Raw genomic sequence first — 25,133 nt, forward strand, 5'->3', positions numbered from 1 at the left:
ATGAAAAATTTTCCTTTCAGGAAAATTAAATTATTTCTTTTACCCGTTGTTATCACTGTAGCATTTATGGGATATGAATGTTTCCCATCACTGCCAATTTATTTTCCTTGCTCATCTCCGTTTTTCCTTATTGGGAGAAAAAAGTCCAAGGCATCAACCTAAATTGGATCTATTCTTAGCTCTGGGGCACTTCCCTTTCTCTGACTGGACAAATCTTCAGAGAAGACTCCCTGTTCCCTTTTAGGGGCTTCTGGAACACAGCAGATGATTAATACATTCCAAGGGACAGTCTAACGGACCAAGTGAAGGAGGGCTGGTTGGGAGGCTTGAAGCATCAGAAAGAGAAGCCCTCTTTGCTGGAGAATAAGCAAACACTTGCCTCATTTCTCAAACAGCAAACCCACAGATCTGCATGAGTGTCCAATTTTAGACCAAGGGAGTTAGAAACAGCGAGAGTTGCTTTTGGTTTCAGTTTCTCTTGTCCCTCCCACCCCTGCCTTTTTACTATAAGTAAGAAAAACCTATTGGAAAAGGACCCAGAAAAGCAAGGAGAATAGAAAGAAGAGGAAGGAGAAAGGGAACCTGGGAGAACATCCCTGAACAGTTTGGGTTGAAGCCTCGGGAAACAGGTATGAGCTATTTCCAAGTTTTCTTTTTTCCTTCCTACATCTTTCCCCCCCCAGGTTCTAAGGAATTGGCTTGAACAAAACATGCTCATTTTCCTGGGTTTATCCAAACCCCTCCCTCTGGTCTCACGTAATTATTTGGAAGCCCAACATTGGCCCTTGGCTGTGTGTTCTGGACGTAGCATAACTCGCCCTCCTTCAGGAAGAGGAATTGCTGATGTTGACAGGCTATGCAATAGGTGCCATTCCTCAGAAGACGGGGGACAAGCTTCTAAAAAGGACTTGACTCTGGGGAGCCATATGGGAGAACTGGTTCTGGTTCTGGTCCCTCTTCCTCTAATTGTCTGATCCTTTCCCCATTTTCTCTTCAATAAAAGGATAAAAAATACATTAGGGGTGTCCAGACAGGGGATGAAATCACATAATCTCTTAAGGTCTCATATAGATGTTAAGTTAGTGATTCTCAGCTGAGTGATGCAGAAACCACATGTGAATTAGATTTCCTGCATTCGGGCTCTGTTCTTCTATCACCGGGCAATCATAGTGGCAGGGAGATCAGTTGATGCTCAGAGAAGGCAGAAACTATGAAGGCTGCAAAGGTGCCTGAGTTTATATCACCTGGGAATCAGGAGCAGCACAGCTTGAGTTCCCAGATCACACTAGGTGGGCTGTAGATGGGACAGGAGCAGAGGGAGTGCCAGCAAACCCTCTTTATCCCCAATACTGGAAGGACCACTGGGAGGCTGGCCCTGTTCCTTCCTGGAGACTCTTTGGGGCATGGGCAGCAGAGATGCCCCTTGGACTCTGTGGATTCAGCCCTGTTCAGCAGGGTGCTGGGAGAATGCTGGGAGAATTGCCAGAGCACAAGGTTGGATTCCACATGGGAAAATACTGGCTAAGGCAGAGTAGATTAAGCTAATGCCAGCAGCAGCTGAATGACCTTTCAGGCTTGCTAAGTGCTTTAGAGAAATTATCTCATTTGAGCCTCACAGCAACCCAGTGAAGGAGATGCTTTGCTCTTGTGCCCACTGCACAGGAACCAGAGGGTCAGAGATGTTAAGTCCATTGACACTGAGCTGACAGGCTCTGAGTCCAGCTTCTCCAGACTGCAAGTCTACTCCTACATCCAAGCAGCCACATGGCCACAAGTCCCATGTTAGGGGATGGCATGTCTTGTCACTTTTCCTTGTCCTTTGATGGCCCAGAATGTGCAGATTCTATTTCAAGAGACAGGCAAAAAGTCTCCTTGCACTTTCCCCCATCATCTAACATGAGCTCTATCTAAGAAGGTTAGGGGTCACACAGAGAAGTCTGTCTTGGACCGGGCTGTGGGATGTCCCCAGCAGTAAAGCTCCACTTTGGACCAAAAGTCCTGGGCAAACAGCTACAAACCAGGCAGGAAGAATCCCTGGTCACCTGGGGAGCAGGGAGGATGACCGTCGCCATTCTTGGCCTCATTTCCTCACTCCCAGAAAGATTTCAAAAGGTCTTCACAGGTCAACCATTTCTGTAAGGGTTGGATTCAACTGGGGCTCTGGGCCTGGAGTTTGGCTGCACAGGCCCAGAACCCTCCCCCAGAGGGAAGAGGGGTGGCCAGAGTCTCAGTTATTATCACATCAGTCACTAAGGGGATGTTTCTGGATTCCTCCCATGAGGTTCTTGTTCTCTACTGGGAAAGGTATGAGGGGCAGCCAAGTATCACAATGGATAGAGCACAAGGTCTGGAATCAGGAGGACATGGGTTCAAATCTGGCTTCAGACACTTCCTAGCTTTGTGACCCTAGTGAGTCTCTTAACCCCTAGCCCTTATCACTCTTCTCCCTTAGGACAGATATCTCATAATGATAGTCATATTAATACTTAGTATCAGTTCTAAAGCAGAAGGTAAGTGTTTAAAAAAAAAGAAAAGTGTGACTTCCACCAAATGTTATTATGTATTTGGGGAATGTTTGGGTAAGGACCTAAGATTCCATTGGAGTAATAATGTTCTAGGAATGAAAATCCTCCCCTATCAATGTAGACCTAAAATTGTTCTGCATTGTATAGTTTAGAGAGATGCATGGGTCATTGGCAGGGTAAGGGACTTCCCTAGGGTCCCACAGCCAGTTGGAGTCAAAGATAGTATTTAATCTGTGTCTTCCTAACTCTCAAACCAACTCTCTATCTACTCTACCATGGTGCCAATGATTAAGGACAGTACTGTGCCAGAAACAAACCAAAGAGCTTCTTGGTGCTGACACATTCTGAGACAAAGGAGGGGTCAGAAAATAGGAATTGGAGCAGTGGTCAGAAACTTCAGGGTGGGATCGACGGATGTATCATCTCAAAGTCATTCAGGCAACATTAAGAAGAGACTAAAACCAGACACTAATAAACAAAAAACCTTAAAAAAAGTTCTCTCTCAAAGGATTTTCCCCAGACAGTGTCCCATATTACCCATGCTTCCTACCTACTCATGGCCACGGTCACTGTGACCTTCTACCAGCATATGCAAAGGTTTATGATTGTGATTACTGCCAGGTAGAAATTTCAAGGGTGGGACATTCGAGATTGGCACTAAGGATCAAGAATGAAATGATGGGAGAGCTACTCAAGGCAGCCAAGTGATAAAATGGTTAGAATGTTGGGCCAGGAGTCAGAAGGACTTTTGTTTAAATCCTAGAAACTGTCTGCCTCAGTTTTAGCATTTGTAAGAATGGATAATATTTATGATGTGCTTTGTAACGCTTAATGTACTATATGAAAGTTATTATTATTATCATCATCATTATTAACTGCCATTGCCAGTTCTGTGTTCCTGAAAAAAGAATTCTACAAATACAGAGCATCCTCTCTTCTGCTATTATTAATGTCTCACTCACCCAGGCAGCCCCAATTGGGAATTATGTGAATTCTTCATCTTGCTTTCTGTCTAAATGGCTCCTCTACATTTATAGGTGACCATGACATCAGCTGAGTCCATGCAGGCACCCGTATGTCTGGTAGAAAACAGCAATGGAGAGCTGATAGTAAACCAGGAAGCCCTACAGATTCTTACTTCCATCACCAAGCCCGTGGTGGTGGTAGCTATTGTTGGCCTATATCGTACTGGAAAATCCTACCTGATGAACAGACTAGCAGGAAAGAACAAAGGTGAGTGGAGTCTCTGGCCTATGGGAGTCTGCTTTTGGAGGATTTTGTGCCACAAGTTACAGTTCCAACATGGCATGTCCAAGACCTAATGAAGGTTTAAAAGTTGGCTCTTGATTTACTGTTGCCTTCCAGTCGATAAGTATATATTAAGTGATTACTGTGTACTAGAATGGCAGCTATGTGTTCAGTAGATGGAGTACTGGGCTTGGAATCAAGAAGACTCATCTTCATGAGTTCAAGTCTGGCCTCAGATATTTAATATCCGTGTGACCCTATGTATGTCATTTAACCCTGTTTGACTCAGTTCTATATCAGTTTTAAAAAATGAGCTGAAAAAAGAAATGACAAACCACTCCAATATCTTTGCCAAGAAAACTCCAAAATGAAGTCACAAGGAATAAAACATGAGTCTAACAATTGAACTACAATAATTTTGCTAGAAACTATGCTATGTGCAAAAGAGAGAGGAAAATTCATTCCCTTCTCTCAAGGAACTCATATTCTAATGACGGACACAATGTACAAAGAAAACTATACAACAGAGATAAATATGAGGCAGATTCTAGATGATCATTAGAGGAATGGCATTAGCATTCAAATGATCAAGAAAGGTTTCTCATTTCATTCTAGCTGGAAACTGAATGAAGCCAGAGAAGCCAAAAGGCTGAGATGAAGAAGGGAAATATTCCAGACAAGAGAGAGAGATTTGGGGAATAGAGGGTCTCCCAAAGACTTAGAACTTATACTGTAATATCTCTGAATTAAATTACCATAGTATGAATATTTGCATGGCAGAGACTCAAATGATCTGGCCTTAAAAATCTATGAATTTGTTTAAAAACCAAAAAGTGAAGCTGGTTGCCATCCCTGGCCACTTTTCTCCTAGTGGCTGTCTATATTGCCTACTGTTATCCCTACTTTTGCTCAGGATTATTGCCTCCACTTTACATTATGTTAATCTAAGAATCTGATTGTCAGTTACTCTCATGATAAATGGGACCATCCAAATTACAAGAAACACTTTCATCCTATTGATTGTTCTCATAAGATCATCAGCTTAGAACTGGGAGGCACCGTAGAGGACCTCTAATTCAACTGTCCTTTTTTTAAAGTTAAGGAAACACAGGGAGATGTGGTGATCTGTCCAATACCATACAGACAGTAAACAATATCAGAAAGATTTGAATCTAGGTCCTGTTACTTTAGAGTCAAGGCTTTCTGTACTATTCTGCACTATTTCTGCACATGGTAGATTAAATGCTAAAAGATACTTGGAACTGATTTAATTTGATGTTCCATACAAAGTGAGCCCTGAACAATATCAACAAGTTTACCATCAGAATTTTCCCACCTTTCCTTTCTTCACCTTAATGAATGAGTTTATTAAGCACTACATAAAAAGTACTGTGCTAAGCACTAATGATACCACTATAAAATCAAGATGGCATCTACTCTCAAGAAGCTTGTATTCTAATGAGGAAACAACACACAGAAGGATTCAGGTACAAATCACAAGGAAAAATTCATTGGCACCAATGATTTGGCAGAAAATCAGAGTAATGCATCTTTATTATTTTTCCATTAATTAAAACTACCTTTGAAGAATTATTGGTCAGTACCAAGGATTTGAATGATGCAAATGTTTCTTTATGGGTCTTAAATTTCTGTAGTTATCGAAGAAATGGGGGTTTCAGCATCTGTAGAATTAGTAGCCAGATGTGAAGGGTTGTTCTCCTGGATCTTGCCTGATTGGGGTGGGCTGGATGCAGCACTAGTGGCCAGGGTGAGGGGGAGGATGCTGTTTTCAGGACTTCAGGTTTGCCTGATGCCAGCAGGTGGTGCCAATAAGTGGCTCAGCTTGTTGTTCAGCTAGTTATGGTGGTGGTAGTGAGGGCTGACCCCTTCCCCAAAGGGGCTACTCCCCAGGATAATGACTGCAAGGCCATCTCATTGACATTGGTTAAAATACTTTGCATTTTATCTAAATGTTATTCATAGTTTACCCCATCATTTCCTTTAATATATGGTTGATAAAGAACTTTTTTAATGTCCAAAGCTATGAAGAGATAGCCTTAAATCAATTATTAATTCTTTTATGGTGCAAGTTTTTAATCTATTTAACTCAATGATCTCACTATAAATGAGTATGGTATATAATAAAATGACATATATCTTCGATTATCTCCAAATTAGTATCCCTTTCTGGAAAGGCTCCATTTCTACCAAGACTCCCCATGAAAAGAGAAAGAAAGCACTCAGGGTTACTCCCTGGTCAAGCAGCCCTCCCTCTCAAGGGAATCCTAGGACATTCACACCCCATCAAGTTTGGGTTCATTTTGCACTGAACTTTTTCAGTGCCAGGATGGCCTTAACCTCTCACTTCTTCAACCTAGGTAGCAAGAACTTAATCATTTCTTCCTGGGCAGACTCTGTACAAATCTCTACCACTAACAACCACAACAAAAAATGTAACGTCCCAGGAAATTATATCAGAGCGCCTTCAGACATGCCAGCCGGCTTTTTCCTGCCTTGATCTCTCTCCGGAGAATCAGGCAAAGATCCTTATTGTCAGGAAGCTCTCTTAGAATATCAGCTGCATTATTTCCTTCCTGAAAATTCTTCTAATATCTCACATCCCTCTAAAATTCTCACATTGAGTGTAAAGACCTTTCAATGGTGCCTCCACACATTGGTATTTTTAGTGCTTACTCTCAAATCTAACAGATAATTGTGCAGGGCTTCTTTACGCTCACCCTTGCTTTGCTGTTGACAAAGGTCAGGGCAAATGTGGCTACCCAACATATGGACCACATAGATCTCAAACTAAAACAATATTTAAAAGCACAACAAATACCAATTAAATGTGTATCGACACACAAATACCTATAAAAAATTAAATACCAGGAAAGAGATAATTTTCCTTGAGGGAAACGTATTTGAAGTTATAAGAAAGTCAAGGTCAAGGCCCCTCTATCTATAGACTGGTGCTGCATGGGTATTCTGGCCAAGCCCTCAATCAGGAAGTCTTAAATTGAAATCTAGAGGTTGATTCTTATCAGTGATGTGTCCCTGGTGGGCAAGTCCCTTGATCTCTGTTTCCCTCCTATATAAAATGGGTGTAACAAAATGTTGCAAAGTTGTGAGGATCAAATAAGATATTTGTGAAATGCTTAGCACTGTGCCTGGCACCTAGCAGGCCTGTTTCCTTTCATAACATCTCCCTATTTGAGTAAGACATTTCCTGTAAGAACAGTTTTTCTTGGCTAACAACACTTTGAATTAGATTGAAGCTGAAACTGGCTTACTTCTAGGAAATCACCACATTTCTATGCTGTGTATGTTTATGGAACTTGCCTGGGATTCCTACAGTTTAGAGATTTTCTCTCCCCTGGAAGATAAGCAATTTCCCTGTTAGTTTAGGTATTAGAAAGTTTCTGGGGTGCTACCACCTTTACCCTCAATCTTACCCCACAAACCTAATCTCATGTTGCTCTGGTTGAACTTAATGCCTGCTTTTCCTCTGTCCCTAGGAAAGGGCTATTGGCTAATGGAGGACTAGGAACCTGGAAGATCTGAGTTTAAAATTTGCCTCAGCTACTTACTGGCTAGGTGATCCAGGGCTAATAATTGACCCTTCGCAGTCTCAGTTTTCTCTTCTGTGAAATGGAGATAAAAAGTAATAACTATTTCATGGGATTACTGTGAATACTGAATGAGATAACATGTAAAGTGTACTATATAAATGCCAACTGTTATCCTTGTTATTATTCTTTCCCCATGGACAAGTTTGCCATCTTCTCACTTTAGGACCTGTGACTTTGGCTGATGAAACTTTTGGCTTCCTGCCTCCCCTGGGTGCTCAAGTCTCATTCTTCCCTTGCAGGCTTCTCCCTTGGCTCCACCGTGCAGTCTCACACAAAGGGCATCTGGATGTGGTGTGTCCCTCACCCCAGGAGATCTGACCATACCTTAGTTCTGCTTGACACTGAGGGCCTTGAAGATCCAGAAAAGGTAAATCAAAACCGTGAAATTCTACTCCCTTGATTGCCCTCCTTGGCTCTGCCTGACCTATGAAGGAATGACCTTTTACATCAGGCCAGCCTCTGTGTATATGAAAGAATATTGCCAAGCAATGCTTCCTAGTAATGTGTCTGTCGGGTGATCAGTCTGAAATGGGTCCCTAGGCTGAGGCCAGGGTTCTGAGACATTATCATCACTTGGGGAAGAAGGCCATCCCACAGTAACTTAAAAGACCCAGAGCAAAGTCTTAAACTCTTGTTGTATCAATGACTTCCCCAAGGTTCTAACACTAAAAACAGAGAAGTCAAAAAAGGAACTTGACCAAAACCCCAGGATGAGGCTGGTATTGGATCTCGGGACTGATGGGTTGTCTGGCTATCCCATTTTCTATAGGAGGTTCCCATTTCTTTTTTAAAAAATAATAAAACATGAAAACCCACTTCTGAACCTGTTCCTCCATGCTATAAATTCACCAATGAATGGGGAAAAAAAACCAATCTACCAAGTATGAAGTATTTCTTAAGATCCTACTCCCTACTAGGCTCAGGGAACAAAAATACCCAACTCACTCAGTCCCTGCCTTCAAGGAGCAATCAGGTGGTAGTGGATAGAGTGCTGGACATAGAATCAGAAAGATCCGAATTCTGCCTCAGACATTTAGGTGCTTGTTCTTGAGCAAGTCATTTAAACTCACTCTACTTGTTTCCTCATTTTACAAATGATGAAAATAATAGCACCTACATCCTATGGCAGAAGAGAGAGACACACACACAGAGACAGAGACAGAGAGAGAATCGTTTTAGACCTAGTTGCCAGACAATATTTTAGACTACAACCTCCAGCCCCAACAATATAACCCCAAATCATAAACAGATGACCATTTCCTGACTTCAGTGGAAATAACCCTGACTCTTAGGATCAGACACTCTTATGGATGAAGGATTGAGTCAGAGGCTCACTGACAAATTCTGTTTTGTAGGGTGACTCCAAGAATGACTCCTGGATCTTTGCCCTGGCCATCCTGCTCAGCAGCACTTTTGTCTACAATAGTATGAACACTATCAACCACCAGGCCTTGGAACAGATGCAATATCCTTTCAGAACTCCCTCACCAGGAAGATGATAAGCTATCCACACTTTAGAAAATCATCAAGAGGAATCTCCCTAGAAATACCATCACTAGGTGATCAAGCCTCTCAGAGTCAATGTTCCCAAAGCAGACTGGCTAATCCTAGCATGACAATTGGTCACCAGGATCTAACTGAAGCCTTGGGTGGACCTTGGTTGAGATTTGCATTCCACATAAAAATCCCTCTATATGATATCCTTCACCCCTGTCTCATATGAAGAGATCCCTCTCCTTGCCAAGGCAAACCCCTCTACATGCTCCCTTGGTTCCATCTCAAACTGTCTTTCCCAATGGGTTATCCTTTCTCTCACCCCTGCTCTTTCACTAATCTTGAATCTCTCACTATCTACTGTCTATATCCTTATCACCTACAAATTAGCCATGTCTCCTGCACCTTTAAAAACCTTCACTTAATCCTCCTATCTTACCAGGTACAATCCTATATTTCTTACGCTCCTTCATATTGAAACTCATTGAGAAGTTTGTTTATAATCTGTGCCTCTACTTCCCTTCCTCTCAATTTTCTTCAAAAGCCTCTACAGTCTGCCTTCTGACTTTATCATTCAATCAAACCTCATCTATCTAAGTTACCAATAATCTCTTAATTGCCATATCTAAGGCCTTTTCTCAATCCTCCTCCTTCTTGGCGTCTCTGTAGCTTTTGCCAGTGTGAATCAAGCTCTCCTCTTAGAAACTCTCCATAGATATTCATGACACAAATTTCTCCTGTTACTCCTCCTACTTGTATGACCTCTCCTCAATCTCTTAGGCTGGATCTTCATTCAGGTCATGACCAATAATCATTACTATCCTGCAAGATCATGTCCTGAGCTGTCATCTGTTCTCCCATTACATATTCTTTTTTTTTTAACCCTTACCTTATGTCTTGGAGTCAATACTGTGTATTGGCCCCAGAGGATTCAATTAACATCCCTATGTTGATAAAACTCACATCTACTTTGACAGCCCTAACCTCTTTCCTGAGTTCTACTTTCCCATTTCTAGTTAGACATCTCTTGATGTCCTGTAGCTGATGTCCTCAAGCTGAACATATCCAAGATAGAATTCGTTAATGTTTGCCCAAAACTCTTCCTTCATCACTCCTGATGAACACCGCCATCCCCCACAGTACTCCAGACTCTTGACTTAAGTGTCAGCTTCAACTCTTTGCTCTTTCTCATTACCTATATCCAGTCTGTTTTCATGAGTTTTCATTTCTACCTTTATAACAGCTCTCCCATCCATCCCTTTCATTCCTCTCATATTGCTACCATTCTGATACTGATTCTCATCACTTCATACCTAGACTATTGCAATGGATGCTAATTGATCTTTTCAACTCAAGTCTCGCCCCACTCCAGTCCATCCTCTATTCAGATACAAATGTAATTTTCATAATGCAAAGATCAGAAAATGTCACTCCAAACTATTTAATACATTCAAGTGGATTCCTGTTATGTCCAGGATCAAATACCAAGTTTTCTGTTTAGTGTTTAAAGCCCTTTATAAACAATCCCTTTCCTATATTTTCAGTTTTCTTATGTGTTATTTCCTCTTCAAATGCTGCCATCAAGCCACAATGGTTTTCTTGCTCTTCCTTTTACTTGACATTCCATCTCTTCACTCAGTGCCTTTTGACTGATGATGTCCTTCATGCCTAGAATTCCCTTCCTCCTCCCTCCACTTTCTACCTTCCCTTGTTTACTCCAAGACTCTTATTCTCCCTGTATGTCTGGGATTACTTGACATTTGTAATATGTATGTATATCAATAACCATATTGATATCAGTAAAGATATACAAACACAAATAGATCTGCATATGTATATGTGCACATATGTTTATATAGTGTACATAACTACTCACACATTATCTACCCCAATAGAATGTTGGGATCAGGGAGCATGTTTTTGCCTTTATTTGTATGCCCAGCATGTAGGACAGTGTCTGATACATAGAAAGCACTTTATAAATGCTTTTTGACTGGCTGGTTCAGGACAAGAGCTTGTGTTCTAATGTTATATCAATCCAGAGCCATGACAAGTCCTGGAATCTCATTAGGTTGAATGAAGAATACATTGGGTTGATCAGGGAATCCTCTGAAAAGTTCTTCCTTTCCCCTTTTACAACTGTGATTGAAAGTTCAGGAGTACAGAAGGGCGGGTGGCAGAAGAACATTTGTGACTCAATAGAGGAAAAGGAAGAGCCCACAAGTAGAACTGGAAATTGATAATGTGAGTGAATGTTTCTTTTTCCTTATCTAAGATCTTAGATATGTGACAGAGCTGACTGATCTAATCAAGGTCAAATCTTCACCTAAACTTGTTGGGGAAGACTCAGCAGACTTTGTGGGCTTCTTCCCAGACTTTGTATGGACTGTGCGGGATTTTACCCTGGAGCTTAAGCTAGATGGACATCCCATCACCTCAGATCAGTACCTGGAAAATGCCTTGAAACTCAGAGAAGGTATACTTTTTCAAGAACTAAGCTTGGGCATATGGGTGGCCCTGGGCAGAGCAGGAGGAAATGATTCCAAATGTTTTTCATTTGGGGGGTGGGGCGGGGCTTAGCTATTTATTCTTGAGACATTATTTTATCTCTCTTGGACTATAAAAATGGCAACTGAAAGCTGTCATAGCTCTCATGGGTCTGTGGAGGGTCAGTTGAACTCTTTCTTTGTAGCTCCAGAATGTCCATAATCTAATGAACTCTCCCAAAAAGAGAAACAGTAATCTCTGAGAAAACCAATTCTGCCAAATTCTGTGGTGGATTTATATTTTATGAATTTACAGAAGGAGGCAGATGTTTCTATATATCTTGACATTCTTTGGTGAGCATGAGATTTCGATTAAATGGAATATGACCTGATTTTTAAGGGTGATTTCATTCAGTCCAGTGCTCAGCCTGAAGAATTCTTCCTCTATAGTAACAGCATAGACCTTGTCAATAACAAGAGACAGCCATGTCCTTGAGAAACCATGTTGTCCATCAAAAGGGAAATGGCATTTGGAGTCAGAGAGCTCTTAGGTTCATATTCCTCTGGCACTTGCTGCTTATGTGACTTTGGGCAAGTCATGGAATCACTCTGAGCCTGTTTCCTCATCTGTAAAAAGAGGAGTTTGGCCTCCAAGATCTCTAAAATCCCTCTAACTCAAAATCTATGAGCTTGTGAAGAAAGAGAGATCCTCTCCTGGAGAATTCTAAAGATATACTGACTATACTTCTCCCAAATAGATCTTGCTTGTCCTAACTTGCTTGTCTGACTAACCATCAGATATCCCATTTGCTCTATCATTACTCTAGGACCTTTCTCCTAACGTGTTTCACATTGTGTTAAAAATCTAAATGTATAGATGTTTTATTATGCGACGTTTTCATTTTAGGCTGGTAAACTGGTGACATACAGGCAGGGATACTGATCTTACTGGAAATAGCTCTAATTCATATTTTACAATGACTTCCTTCAATTCCAATCAAAAGGCATTAATTATATATCTATCCCTACTGAAAGACTATGCTCACTGCTGGGCATACAGAGACAAAAATGCTTTTCTTCAAAAAGATTTCTTATTGGTAGGATGGGGGGAGAATGTAAAAGACAAGAGGATGAAAAATATAAAAAATACATATGGGAGACAAGGGAGGTTGGTTGTCATGTTGTGTACTCAAAGAGAACCAACATGGCATCACTATACCTGGGTCAATGTACAAGTGTCTGACTGTGGCTGAAATACCAGTATTAGCTCAGAAGGCTCTACCACAGGTCAAGTACAAATAACCCCTATGAAAATTTGGATTGCAGATATTGCTAAGCTTGTTGATCTCATTTTTCTTTAGAATTTCTGCAATTCTGCTCAGGGTCCTCCTTTGATGCAGGCATGCCATGCTGGACAATCCTGTGCCAGTGTTGCCCATGACCCACAACTGATACCAAAGGTTTTCAGAGAGATTTAGAGTGTCCTTCTGATCTCTGAGTGGGCAATTGCTTTGTAGGAGTTCTCCATCAAATAGTCTTTTATGTTTATACGTTTAGCATTAGGGTGGGAAAGTGACAACCCTTTTGGAGTTGAACTCTATGAAACAGAGTTTTAATACTTGGTAGTTGAGCTCAAGAAAGGACCTCAGTGTCGGGTACCTTATCCTATTAAATGGCCTTCAGAATCTTCCTGAAAAAATTCAAATGGAAGAAATTCAATCTCATAGCATGGTCTGCTATATTATTCTGGTTTCACGGGCATACAACAATATACAATGGCTCTATAGACCCTCAGTTCAGTAGGCAACATAACTAACACCTCTTCTATCCCACACTTTCTTTTTTTTTTTATTTTTTTTTTAAAACCCTTACCTTCCGGTCTTGGAATCAATACTGTGTATTGGCTCCAAGGCAGAAGAGTGGTAACGGCTAGGCAATGGGGGTCAAGTGACTTGCCCAGGGTCACACAGCTAGGAAGTGGCTGAGGCCAGATTTGAACCTAGGACCTCCCGTCTCTAGGGCTGACTCTTAATCCACTGAGCAACCCAGCTGCCCCCTCTCCCACACTTTCTTTGAGAGCCTCCCAAACACTTAGGTAGCTCTGGTAATGTGTGCATCAACCTCTTCATCTATGTGTACATTCCTAGAAAGAATACTGCCAAGGGAATTAAACTTATCCACAGCATTCAGAATTGCTCCATTTGCTGTAACCAATGGTTTGGTGCTGGTTGGTGGAGAACCTGGTTTTTTTCTCATGTTAATTATCAGGTCACAGTTAGCACAAGCAGCAGAGAATTAATCCATGCTCTATTGCATCTTACTCTCAGAGGCTGCACTGGGTTCACAATCCTCTGCAAACTGAAAGTCATAAACAAACTCTCTCTTGTCTAAACAATTTTCCATCAATCTGTTAGCTGACCTTAATATCTTTTTTCCTCTCATCAAATGTGGCATCACTAAAAAGCAGGAGAGGAAGCACATAGCCTTGCTTTATTCCTCTGGTAACGGGGAATCACAAGACTATCGTCCATTATCCAAAAACTGTGTACATGTGCTGTCATGGAGATGGCATACAATCCTGATGAACTTCTCAGGGAAACCAAATTTTTTTGCCATAATCTTCTATAAGCCCTCTCAACTGACAATATCAAAGGCCTTGATTAGACAGACAAATGTTGTAAATAGATTTCGGTCCTCTTCCTGGCATTTTTCCTTGAGTTTTTGTGCAGCAAACACCATGTCAACCATTGTCAGGCTTTTCTGAAGCCACCCTGGCTCTTGGGTAGATGACCATCTTACCAACGAAGGATCAGTCTATTAAGGAAGACTCTGGCAAGAAATACACAGATGGGAAATGGAATATCATATGCACTGAATAGGAAGCAGGCCAATGTGCTGGAAATACAGGATGGAGAGAAAGCAATGTGTATTCAAACTAGAAGGGATTTGAAACAGACTGACCATTGTGTTTGTCTTTGGTCCCAGACACATTAAGGAACACTGTAACTAGATCCTTGAGCCAGGTAATATCCCAGGCAGACTGATTCATTTGGTAAATCAATTTAGTAATATGTGTAGGATAAGTACAAGAGAGGAGGAAAAGGAAGCTGGAAGACCAGTTAGGAGGCTATAGCAAGAGTCCAGATGGGAGGAAATGAAGATCTGAACTCATGACTGTGGGGGTAAGTAGATAGAAGACAAAAAATGCAAGAGTTTGGGGGAGGGGTAGAATTAGCAACTGATTGGTTATAGGTTTGGGTTAGAATGAAGTGTTAAGGATGATTTCTAAGACAATTTCCTCTCAATAGCTAATTCTGGTTGTAGGATTATTGTTCAATTCGATCAAGGGACATTTCCTTTTACTAACCTGGGAGACTGTCTTCTTCCAGTCTGTCTTCATCTCCTGGGTCTTTTTCATTTTATGGAACCACAATTCTTAAATTATATTCTTATATTAAAAACAGTAATTCGCCAAGCTCTACTTAGTTTTTACTTCAAATGTGAATCTGTGAGAGGTTCCATCCAGATTTGGGTTAGTCTATTTTCTTTGCACGTATCTAGGTGTCTTCTCTGAATAACACAATGCAATATCCTTGCAAGAAGTTGGTAACTGTCTAATTTCTAACATCTCACTAAATCTCTTCTAGTTTTAAAATGATATGTCTGATTCTCTCTTGTGACTGGATGCATGAAAACTTCAATAAACTAATTCACAGTCTTAAGCATCTTCATCATGCTCTTTCTCATGTGTGCCTTACCATAATCTGTTTTCCTTTTCCATAGGAAAACACCCCAGAATTCAAAGGGCCAACCTTCCACGAGAGTGCATCAGAAAATTTTTTCCAAAACGAAAGTGTTTTACTTTTGATCGTCCAACAAATGATAAGTTACTCTTAGCTCATCTTGAAGATGTCCATGACAGCCAGCTGGAGCCCATTTTCAAGGAACAAGCAAATGAGTTCTGCTCTTACATCTTTTCCAACACAAAACCCAAGACCCTTAGTGGGGGAATCATAATCAGTGGAAATCGTGAGTTTTCTTTGCCTCAATGCATCTATCATGGGAATTGAATATGTGTTCCTTGTTTCTTTATATGTTTACAGATACTGCAAGATTTTTGTATCAATCTCCAAATGAACATGGATTTTCTTCATTCTTGTTTCTCTTTCAGTTTATAAACTTCTAGAACTGTGCACTCCGAGAAAATGTTAGTGATATTTGATGGCTATTATATCTCCATTAGATTAATGCCACAGGAGTCAAGAAAGGGAATGCCTTAATTTTTTCAAGGAGGAAGCAAGTGGAGTTATGAAACTATAAGACAATGGCTTTGACCTATTTCTGACAAAATTCTAGAGCACATCTTTAAGGACACAGTTTATGAGCACTAAGAAAGTGAATCAGTTGCACAAAAAACCTACCAATTAAGCAGATTTCTTGTTTGGAACTATAAAGGGATTTATGCAGATTAGAGAAATAGTGTTAGCATAGCATAGCTAGATTTCAATGGAATATTTGTGTGTCATGCTTGAATATGAAAAAGAGAGCAGATATAAAATAGAAGATTATACTTTTATATAGATTTAGAACTTATTGAATGACAAGACCTCAAAATAAACCTTAATAGCTTGAGGTCAATGTGAAGGGGAGCATATTATGCCATGCCTCAGGACTTTGAACCTTTCTCAATAACAAGGACAAAATTAGAGAAGATGCCATTGGAATAGTAATCCAGTGTGAAAACGAATGGAACTCAGAAACTAAGAAACTGAATGAAAAAAACAAGATACTGTGTTGTCCTGAGAGGCAAAAACAATGAGTCTAAATTGTGCAAATAGAAAATTTTATTCGCCTTGAACTACAGTTCCCCAGCATCCTTTGAAGTTATATGCTCATTTTATCTACAGAAGCTGGGGAGATAAATTTTGCCCACACTGGGCTCTTTTTGAGCTTGTGCTTTGGTAAAGCATGGCAGGTGTGGGTCACTCTGGCTCTGTGCTCTGCTCACTTGGCTGAATTAATCTCTCTCACTTGGTGATTATTTTTAAAAATCACATATATTTATTTAAAATACTTGGAGTATTATTAATTTTTACTCTCACAAAATGAATACTGAAACCTGATGAGAATAAATTTAAAGGTCTCTATTTGGGCAAAAAATAATCAGCTTAAATAGAAAAGAGGGGAGATATGGATAAACAATAGCTCTAGGAGGAAAGATCTGGGGAATTTCATGGAGTACAAGCTCAATATGAGTCAGTAGTCTCAAATGCCTTCATTGTTGAGAATGAATAAAGTAGTAACTCCTCTGGCTTTATTTGACTCTACAGGCTGCCTCTGGTGTTCTGTGTTCTAGTTCTGCACATCACACTTTAGGAAAGACATAGACATGGTCAAATATTTCCAGAACAGTACAACAAGGATCAGTGAAAGGACTGGAGTTCACACACAAGATGAACTCATAGAAGAAGGCTAGATCCCTTCTTCTTGACTTCAGAGGTGAAAACTAGAAGCAATGGATAGGATTTGTCAGGAGATATATTTGGGCTTGATAAAAATTAAGACTTTCTGATCTTTGAATTGTGGAAACATAAACTGAGTCACCTTGAGTGATCATGGGCTGGCTCCCTCCAAGTTAAAACTATCTAGTTGTAATTGAAATTCATTTGCTAAGAATATTGTCAGAGATCCTTGACCAGGCATGAATTCTACTAGATAATTAACACTTGGATCAAATTGAATGACAGATTCTTTTTGCTTCATCTTTCATTGCATTCTATATATCAGGGCTGGGAATGCTGCTGCAGACCTATGTGAAGACCATCTCTAGTGGGGATATTCCCTGCCTGGAGAATGCAGTGTTGACATTGGCTGAGATTGAGAACTCGGCTGCTGTGCAAAGAGCTACTGACCATTATTTGAAGCAGATGGTCCTCAAGGTGGACTTCCCCACAGACACTCTCCAGGACCTGCTGAACCTACATGCAGACTGTGAGAAAGAAGCCATCTCCATTTTCATGAAGTATTCTTTCAAGGATGATACACACAAGTTCCAGGAGAAACTGGTGGTATGTCCTTCCTCTTGTCTTTCTTTCCTGATTTAACCTAGAGACAGATCAACTGTGATCTAAATTTTTTAGCCTTGGATGTATATCCCCAACTCATGAGAGAAGAACCTGGACCATCAAGAGAGCAAAAAATATGAAGGCCCAAATCTCATTTGCCTTGAAGAGATGCTTCCTCCTTATGACATACTGAAATAAGTTACTTCTTAGAGTACCAAATACCACCCACTTGAATATTTGTTGAATGAATGGTAGCCCACTGCAGTTTTGTTCAAGATCACAGATTCATTTATCTCTAAACAACTTCCCCGAACCCCAGCACCCTCAGTTTCTTTCTAGGAGCATCTCCTGCTGGTCCAAATGTCTGTCCAGTCTCACCTAGACTTGTAGCTCTCACATTTGTCCAGCCTAAAGGGAGAATCATTATTATGGGATTCGAGGACAGGTGGGGACATGAGAGATTATTTGATGTAATCACCTCATTTTGAGAGTAATGACTTTAAATCCTCAAGAGGATAGGAGACTGGTCCATGGGGACCTAGCCAAGGAGTATCAGATTTTAAAACTAAAAGTCATCTCGCAGTTCTCAGACCAGGATTTTGAGTTTTATTCTATCATACTATATATCTTTCCAGAAAAACAAAAGCAAGTAGACCTTCTCTCAATGGTTTCTTTAGAATTTCACTCACTCACCAATGAAATAGGGCATACAAAACACTTTTAAGGCATCATGTCAATCATTAGCTGTTTTTATTATTGTTACTATTTAATTCTTTCCTTTTCCTTGATTTTCTTTCCCTCCATCTCACTGGCAGCAAGACTTAGAAACAAAGAAGAATGATTTCATACATCAGAATGAGAAGGAATCAACTAAATATTGTCAAACTAAACTTGACTACTTCTCTCAGACCCTGATGGAAGCCATTTCTCAAGGCACCTTCTCTGTGCCAGGGGGTTACAAACACTACAGAGAAGAAAGAGAAAAAATACTGAATAATTATGATCAACTGCCCAAGAAAGGGGTGAAGGTAAGCAAAGAACTGGGAGGCCAGAAGTGGTCACACTATGAGGAGGGTTCCATTGATCCCACTGGGTATTTGAGCATTGACCTTCTCCCACAAATATTCATCCAAGGGGAGAAGGTCTAGACATGTTTGGCTTTTCAGTTCCCACCTCAGTTGGAAGTTCATGGCAGAAATCTCTTTTTCCTGACCTGAGAACCTACTGTGGGATGTAGAAAGCTGAGCCATATAAGAGACATGCCAGGCCTTATATAGGCTGGCCCAGAACCTCAGGTCGGAGCTTGGAATGAAATGAGATGCTCATAGCTGTAATTCCTTGTGCCCTGGCTTTTTGGTCACTGACTAGTGGGTCACATCAATGGTGGCTGTGTTCAGTCTCTCAAGCCAATCATGTCCCAAAAATATTTTCAATACCTTTTACGGAAATGATAGACCAGCCTATGTATCTGATATTGCTTCTCCTACTCTGAGGGTATATCCTCAGCACCTAACTGGGTCTGGGGGAAATGATGTGTGTCTGTATTGTGTTCAGGCCCATGAGGTCCTCCAAAAGTTTCTACAGTCTCTTGCAATGACAGAAGAATCCATCCTGCAGACAGATCAAGCACTCACTGACCAGCAGAAAGCTTTGGAAGGTACGGGGGACTGGAATGGGATACATGAAAGGGACGTGGTGGATTTGAAACAAAATCCCCCCTAAGGGCTTCAGTGTGACATGAAGATTGTCCTGAAACACTCGGGACTCCTTCTCTACAGTCCCAGTCATGCTGGTTATATAAACAGCAACTCTGATCCTAACTGTAAATCCAGCAACTCAGCAAAGGCTACTCCTCCAGACTTTTGCACCTCTGCCTGTCTGGGTCTAATCAAGAAAAGAGAAATTTAGGAATTTCCATTCTCCTTCTCATAGTCAGTTTGGGTCTAGGCTCAGGAGAAAATATATGTGTCCCTCCCACTCTGTGACCTCCAGTGACTCCCTATTACCTCCAGCATCATATATAAATGCCTCCATTTAACATGTACAGCCCTCTATAACTTAGCCTCTTCCTACCTTTCCTGTCTTATAGTTTACTCTCCTTTTTGCATTCTGTAATTCAGCAACACTGACTTACTTGCAGTTCCTCAGACACAAGGAGTCATCTCTGGTCTCCACAACTTTCCATTATTTGTCCCCAAGTGCCATTAATCCTGTGCTTCCTACCTACTTCTTGGTTCCCTGATAGGCTTGGCTAAAACCCTACCATCTTCAAAAGGTCCAAACAGCTTTTAACACCTCCTGCCCCATTCCTGCTGCTCTTACTCACTCTGATCTATTTCTTGCACCTACATAATTACGTCACCTTCCTGTGGACAGTCATTGTTTTTACCCCTTCTTTTGGCTCTCAAGTCCTCAGCTGTGTCTGACACCGAGTTAGCATATTAAGAAGGGCTTGTTGACTGATGATAGGAGATGAAAACTAGCCTCACCTGATTGAATCTTCTCATGTTTTCTCTTCCATCAAACACTTGAACAGTTGAACAAGTCAAAAGAGAAGCAGCTGAAAAGGAGAAGGTGTTATTGGAACAGCAACAGAAGGAAGTGGAGCAGAAGATGGAAGCTCAGCAGAGAACTTATGAAGAAAATATAAAGCAATTGGAAACTAAGATGGAGGAAGAGAGGGAACAGATCATGAAAGAACAGGAAAAGATGCTGGAACATAAGCTAAAGGTACATGGAGATGGGGGTCATGTCTCTGTTTAGGAAGTGACAACAGCACTATGGAGGGAAAGGAATGGGCAAATAATAGGGAAGACAAATTAACCTAAATGTGAATCAATGTCAAGGAGAGCAAAGGGACCTGGACTTTTCATCAGAAGGTCTAGGTTTGAGGAGGGATCTATGAGGAAGAACACTATCCATATTCAGAGGAAAAATTGTAGAAGTAGAAACACAGAAGAAACAACTGCTTGAATACATGGGTTGAGGGGATATGACTGGGGATGTAGACTCTAAATGGACATCCAATGCACACACCAACAACATGGAAATAGGTTTTGATCAAGGATACATGTATTACCCAGTGAAATTGCACATCAGCTACAGGTAGAGTGGGGTTAGGGGAGGGAGGGAAAAAAATAATGTTCTAAATTGACTAAATAAATTAATTTAAATTATTTTTAAAGGTCTAGATTTGAGCCTCTCCCACTCCTCAACTTCAGTTTTCTTACCTGTGAATTAGGGGCAATCATATCTCTCACTGAGTGCACAGAATTATTATACAGATGAAATTATTTTTGTGCCATTCGTGGAGCATTCCCCCAGCTCTCACAATGAGCTGCCCAGGCAAGTCTGCCCCAAGTTCAAGTTACTCTGTGGGTCTTCACCCCATGAGATTCAAAATCCCCAAAGACTACTTTTCTAGTCCATCAGAGGACAGTTCAAAACAAAAACCTGATGCCCAGAGGCTTTTCTGCTGCTGCAGCCCTTTGATACAAAGCAGACACCTTACCATACAGTCATCAGTGTAGGGAATATCCCTGAATGGTTTTTCTCCCTTGAATGACAGATATATTCAATTGAAATTGACCCTTTCTCTCCACATTCTTTGGAAGAAAGATCCAGGGCCATCCCAACTAACTTGTACATTCAGGCTTAAGGCCTTTTTTAATTCTATTCCTAATCAGCAATCTTTGCTGTTATCTCTGTCTGGAGTCACTCTGCCTTCAGGTCAGAAAGTCTTGGCTTAACTTCCATTGCTAAATTTATCCTAGGTAGCATCTGTTATGGTTATGCTTTCTGAAATCTATAACAGTTTAAAGTCAGTGCCCCCCACCATTGTGAACCCCCAAATCCTTTGCTCTCTCCTATAAATGTAAGAATGACATCATTGATGGAGATAACTACACTGAAAAGACTCCCACTACCACTGCACCCAGGACCACCCTGCTATGATGCCAGAAATGTGTTTCTCATTGTCCAGGAATGCCCCTTGAGGGGAAACAATTTGCAACTTTTTTCTCCTTTGCTAATCTACTTAAGGCTCACACATGATTCAGGAGAAATACACAGAAGTGCCTGGTTCCTAGTGGAGTGGGGAATAACCAAGTGCCATGCTGACGTGCTTTTGTCTTCCCTTAGGAACAAAAGCAGCTCATGGAAGAAGGGTTTAATGAGAAAGCTGAACAGATGAACAAAGAGATGGATGACCTACGAAAAAGAATGTCTGAGAGTCAAAAGTCCTCTTTGTTGTCCTCAATTTTAGGAGGTGTTGGTGCTGTTTTGATGGCCATTTTACCTGGTGCAGGAAAACTTATTGGCCTTAAGTTAATGTCAATTGGCAAATCGCTCAAGTAATCAAATGTGTTTCAGTTTCGGGAAAAAAAAAAAAGGTTTAGAATATAATTGTTCTACTTAAAAACACACACACACACACACACACACACACACATATGGTATTAGTGGGACAGATAGGAGGTTTGGTGGATTGAGAGCTAGTCCTAGAGACAGGAGGTCCTGGGTTCAAATTTGGTCTCAGACACTTCCTAGATGTGGGATCCTGGGTAATTCACTTAACCCCCAAAACCTAGTCCTTACCACTTTTCTGCCTGTAACTGATACACAGTATTGATTGTAATACAGAAGGTAGGGGTTTTGTAAACAAAAACATGACACCACGACCTCCTTGTGTGTGTTTGTGTGTTTAGTGCTTCAAATATATTTCTAAAAGTATTAAGAAGGAAAGCTGATGCTTCACCAGAAAAGATTAAAAAAACCTGGAGAAAGTTCCCAGGAAGCACATTCATCTCCTCAGTGTTAGTTAGATGAGACTTCATCCCCCTAAGTGAAAGGCTTCTTTCCTTTAAGCTAAATGGTCTGAAAAGCAGAAAGCTTGAATTTTCCCCTTCCTTTTAATGGCTTCAGAGGTAGAAGGAGGCTGGACAAGTCATAGAATCTAACTGCCTCATTTTACACATGGCTCCTTGGTGGTGCTATAAGGAGAGAAAGACTTGAAATCAGGAAGACCTGAGTTCCAATCTGGCATTAGACACTTATAAGCTGCAGGACCCTAAGAAAGTCACTGAAACTCTCTAAGTCTCAGTTTCTTCATCCATGAAATAGCCCCTACACCTCACAGGCTAATTGTGAGGATCAGATGAGTTAAAGTTCCTTGGAAACCATAAAATGCTATATGAATGTGAGTTATTCACAGTATAAACATGAAGCCCAGAGATACACTGTAGTCTACCCCAAGTCGCACAGGAGACAGACAGGGCTTAAACTGAAGCCCCTTGACTCCAAATATGTTATGGTAATCATGGAGGACCAATCCCTTGGTCTCTCTTCAGAGATGACAACACAAATTTGTCCCTGGGCTTCTTCAGATTCTTAGAAGTTCAAGTGGAATCTCCCCTGATTTCAGAACTCCCAACTATATGCTGAAGTAGCAAGATTTATGTGTGATCAACAGAAAGTGTATTGAATTTGTTATCAGAATACCTGAGCTCAGCCAACCCTGACACTTATTGCCTGTGAGACCTTAGATGAATAACTTTATCTTCTCCAGTTTGTTTCTGCATCTGTAAAATGAGGAGGCTCAACTAAATGATCTCTTGGGTTCTTTCCAGCTCTAAATCCTATTTCTTTTGAATAGGGGTCTCAGAATCCCTTTTCTATGCTTGTCCAGAAGATGTCCAACATTAGTGAGTTTCCTAATCCTATTAACTGTGTAACTTGTGTCCTTATAACATCCAAGCTCTGTGTTAACTAATAAATTAAGAAGTCAGTCTAGTTATATACTTTGTGACAAACCTAAATATGGCTCTTTGCAACTTCTAACTCAGAGGTTCCTAAACTTTTTTAGTTCTTCATTTCTATTTCCTTCAATACTACTTTCAAACTAATTGTTTTGCATTTAAAGGTCTGTTTTATAGTCCTCCTTTTCAAAATAAAACTTCCTTCTAGAACATTGTGAAATGTGTCTTCATGTAAATCAGATATAGAATCCCCACATGTTGTACATATCTAACATATAAGAAGCATAAAATATGAACTCGAGTTCTCATGTGTATTTGAAGAGACAAATTTATGGCCATGCATGGCATTATGGATAACAGAGAGTTTGCTTTGGTGTCAAGAAGACGTTAATTCAAATCCTACCCATACTGTTTGTGTGACCCTAAGTAAGTCATTTATTTGTCGGTGAATTCAACAACTATTTATGACTATAAATTATAGAGAATATGTGGACCCACATTTGCAAGAGGAACATCTTCATACAGATTATCCTAGTACTAATTTAGACATAGTCCCAGTCCCTATATTCAATGGTGTTATACGGAGGGTTCAAAGGAAGGGTTAAACAAGCTCTATATATAAAATAAAAGTTTATTTAACTAAAAGGAGGAGGAAGAGGAAGGGAATAAGGGACTACCTTACTTCTAATTCCAAAACAGATATTAAAATTTTAAACTTTCTAAAATTATCTTAACCTAACTAATTAAAGGAGTAATTAAAGATAGAGAGGGGTTTGTAGGGAAAAAAACAACAGGGGCCCAAAGAAATCTCAAACTAAGAGTCCTTCTTTGATCCAGTCAGCAAAGGATAATTAATATCCAGTACTCCAAGTATTATATTTAATAATATTTATTAAAATATTTATCTTGAAGTATAAGGAAGTAAGGCTAACAAAACTAAAAAAAAGCCACTCCTCCCTCTCCCACCATGGACCAGCAAGACCCCCAGTGGTTGGAAAAAGCACTCCAAACTCCTCACACATACAGAAACTCACAAACAGGAAAAGGAAAAGTGGATTGTGGGAAATGTAGTCTCTAGGGTTCAAGATTCTAAATCAATACATATCTCCCTGTGATCCTTTGGGAAACCAGTCTCCCCAATGGATCATGAAAACATAACTAACTTATAACGTGAAGTAGAGCTCTTCCGGTCAAGATGGCGGCTTAGAGAGAGCTAAAGTTCAGATCTCCAGAAACCCTTTTTTACCGATCTCAAACTGTATGCTCCTAGGGCACCGAAATTCAAAACGAACAACAGGATAGACCCAGGAAACCCTCCTCCTGGACCTGGATCAAAAGGTACGGCCCCCCAAAAGCCAGAATCCGAGATCATTTGGATCTAAGGGATAGGCAGAAGGAAGATCCCAGGACCTATCCCCCCCAACCCAGAGCACTGAGCCCGAGGCAACAATAGGAACCTCAGATCCAGCAAATGGACCTCAGGGCCGGCTATTCTGAAGGCCGCATCCTGAAAACAACTTGACCTAGTCGCAGGGACACCCAACACAGCAGGGAAACAGAGAGAGATGGGGGGGGGGAGCCTGTAGCCCCCTGGCTGTATCCTTCCATCTGAGTCTCACAGAAGGTCCCTGCGTCAGGGCATACTCAGTCCAACCCAGCTGAAGTTAATCCTATCAGGAGCCCTCATTGCTCCAGGAAGCCATGGCCCCTCCCCCCTCAGAGTGCAGCCTCTTCTGGCCCGCAAAAGCACTGAGATACCTTGCGAACAGTGCCAAGCCAGGCTCAGAGCGTGGAAGTAAGGCAACGAAGAAGCATCGGGAGGGAACTGAGAGCGGTAACAACCCAAACCCCAGGCTTCCCCGGGAAGACAAAACAGCTGCATAGAACGGACAATTTGCCTGGGGCTAAAACCTCTAAACACCAGACAAAT

The 25,133-nt window shown here is 40.9% G+C and overlaps 1 protein-coding gene across 1 annotated transcript; it reads left to right on the forward strand.

Annotated features, from left to right (window-relative positions):
- Positions 1–227: 227 nt before the first annotated feature.
- Positions 228–23,413, forward strand: LOC100027586 (guanylate-binding protein 4). The gene is made up of 11 exons (XM_056815377.1): positions 228–629; positions 3,563–3,758; positions 7,642–7,769; positions 8,758–8,867; positions 11,179–11,372; positions 15,166–15,411; positions 17,170–17,450; positions 18,263–18,475; positions 19,002–19,104; positions 19,984–20,177; positions 21,588–23,413. Exons 2-11 carry the CDS (start codon positions 3,569–3,571, stop codon positions 21,801–21,803), a joined length of 1,875 nt encoding a protein of 624 aa, XP_056671355.1. The 5' UTR covers positions 228–629; positions 3,563–3,568; the 3' UTR covers positions 21,804–23,413.
- Positions 23,414–25,133: the final 1,720 nt, after the last annotated feature.

The sequence above is a fragment of the Monodelphis domestica genome, chromosome 2, assembly GCF_027887165.1.
Source record: "Monodelphis domestica isolate mMonDom1 chromosome 2, mMonDom1.pri, whole genome shotgun sequence".
Lineage (NCBI taxonomy): Eukaryota > Metazoa > Chordata > Mammalia > Didelphimorphia > Didelphidae > Monodelphis > Monodelphis domestica.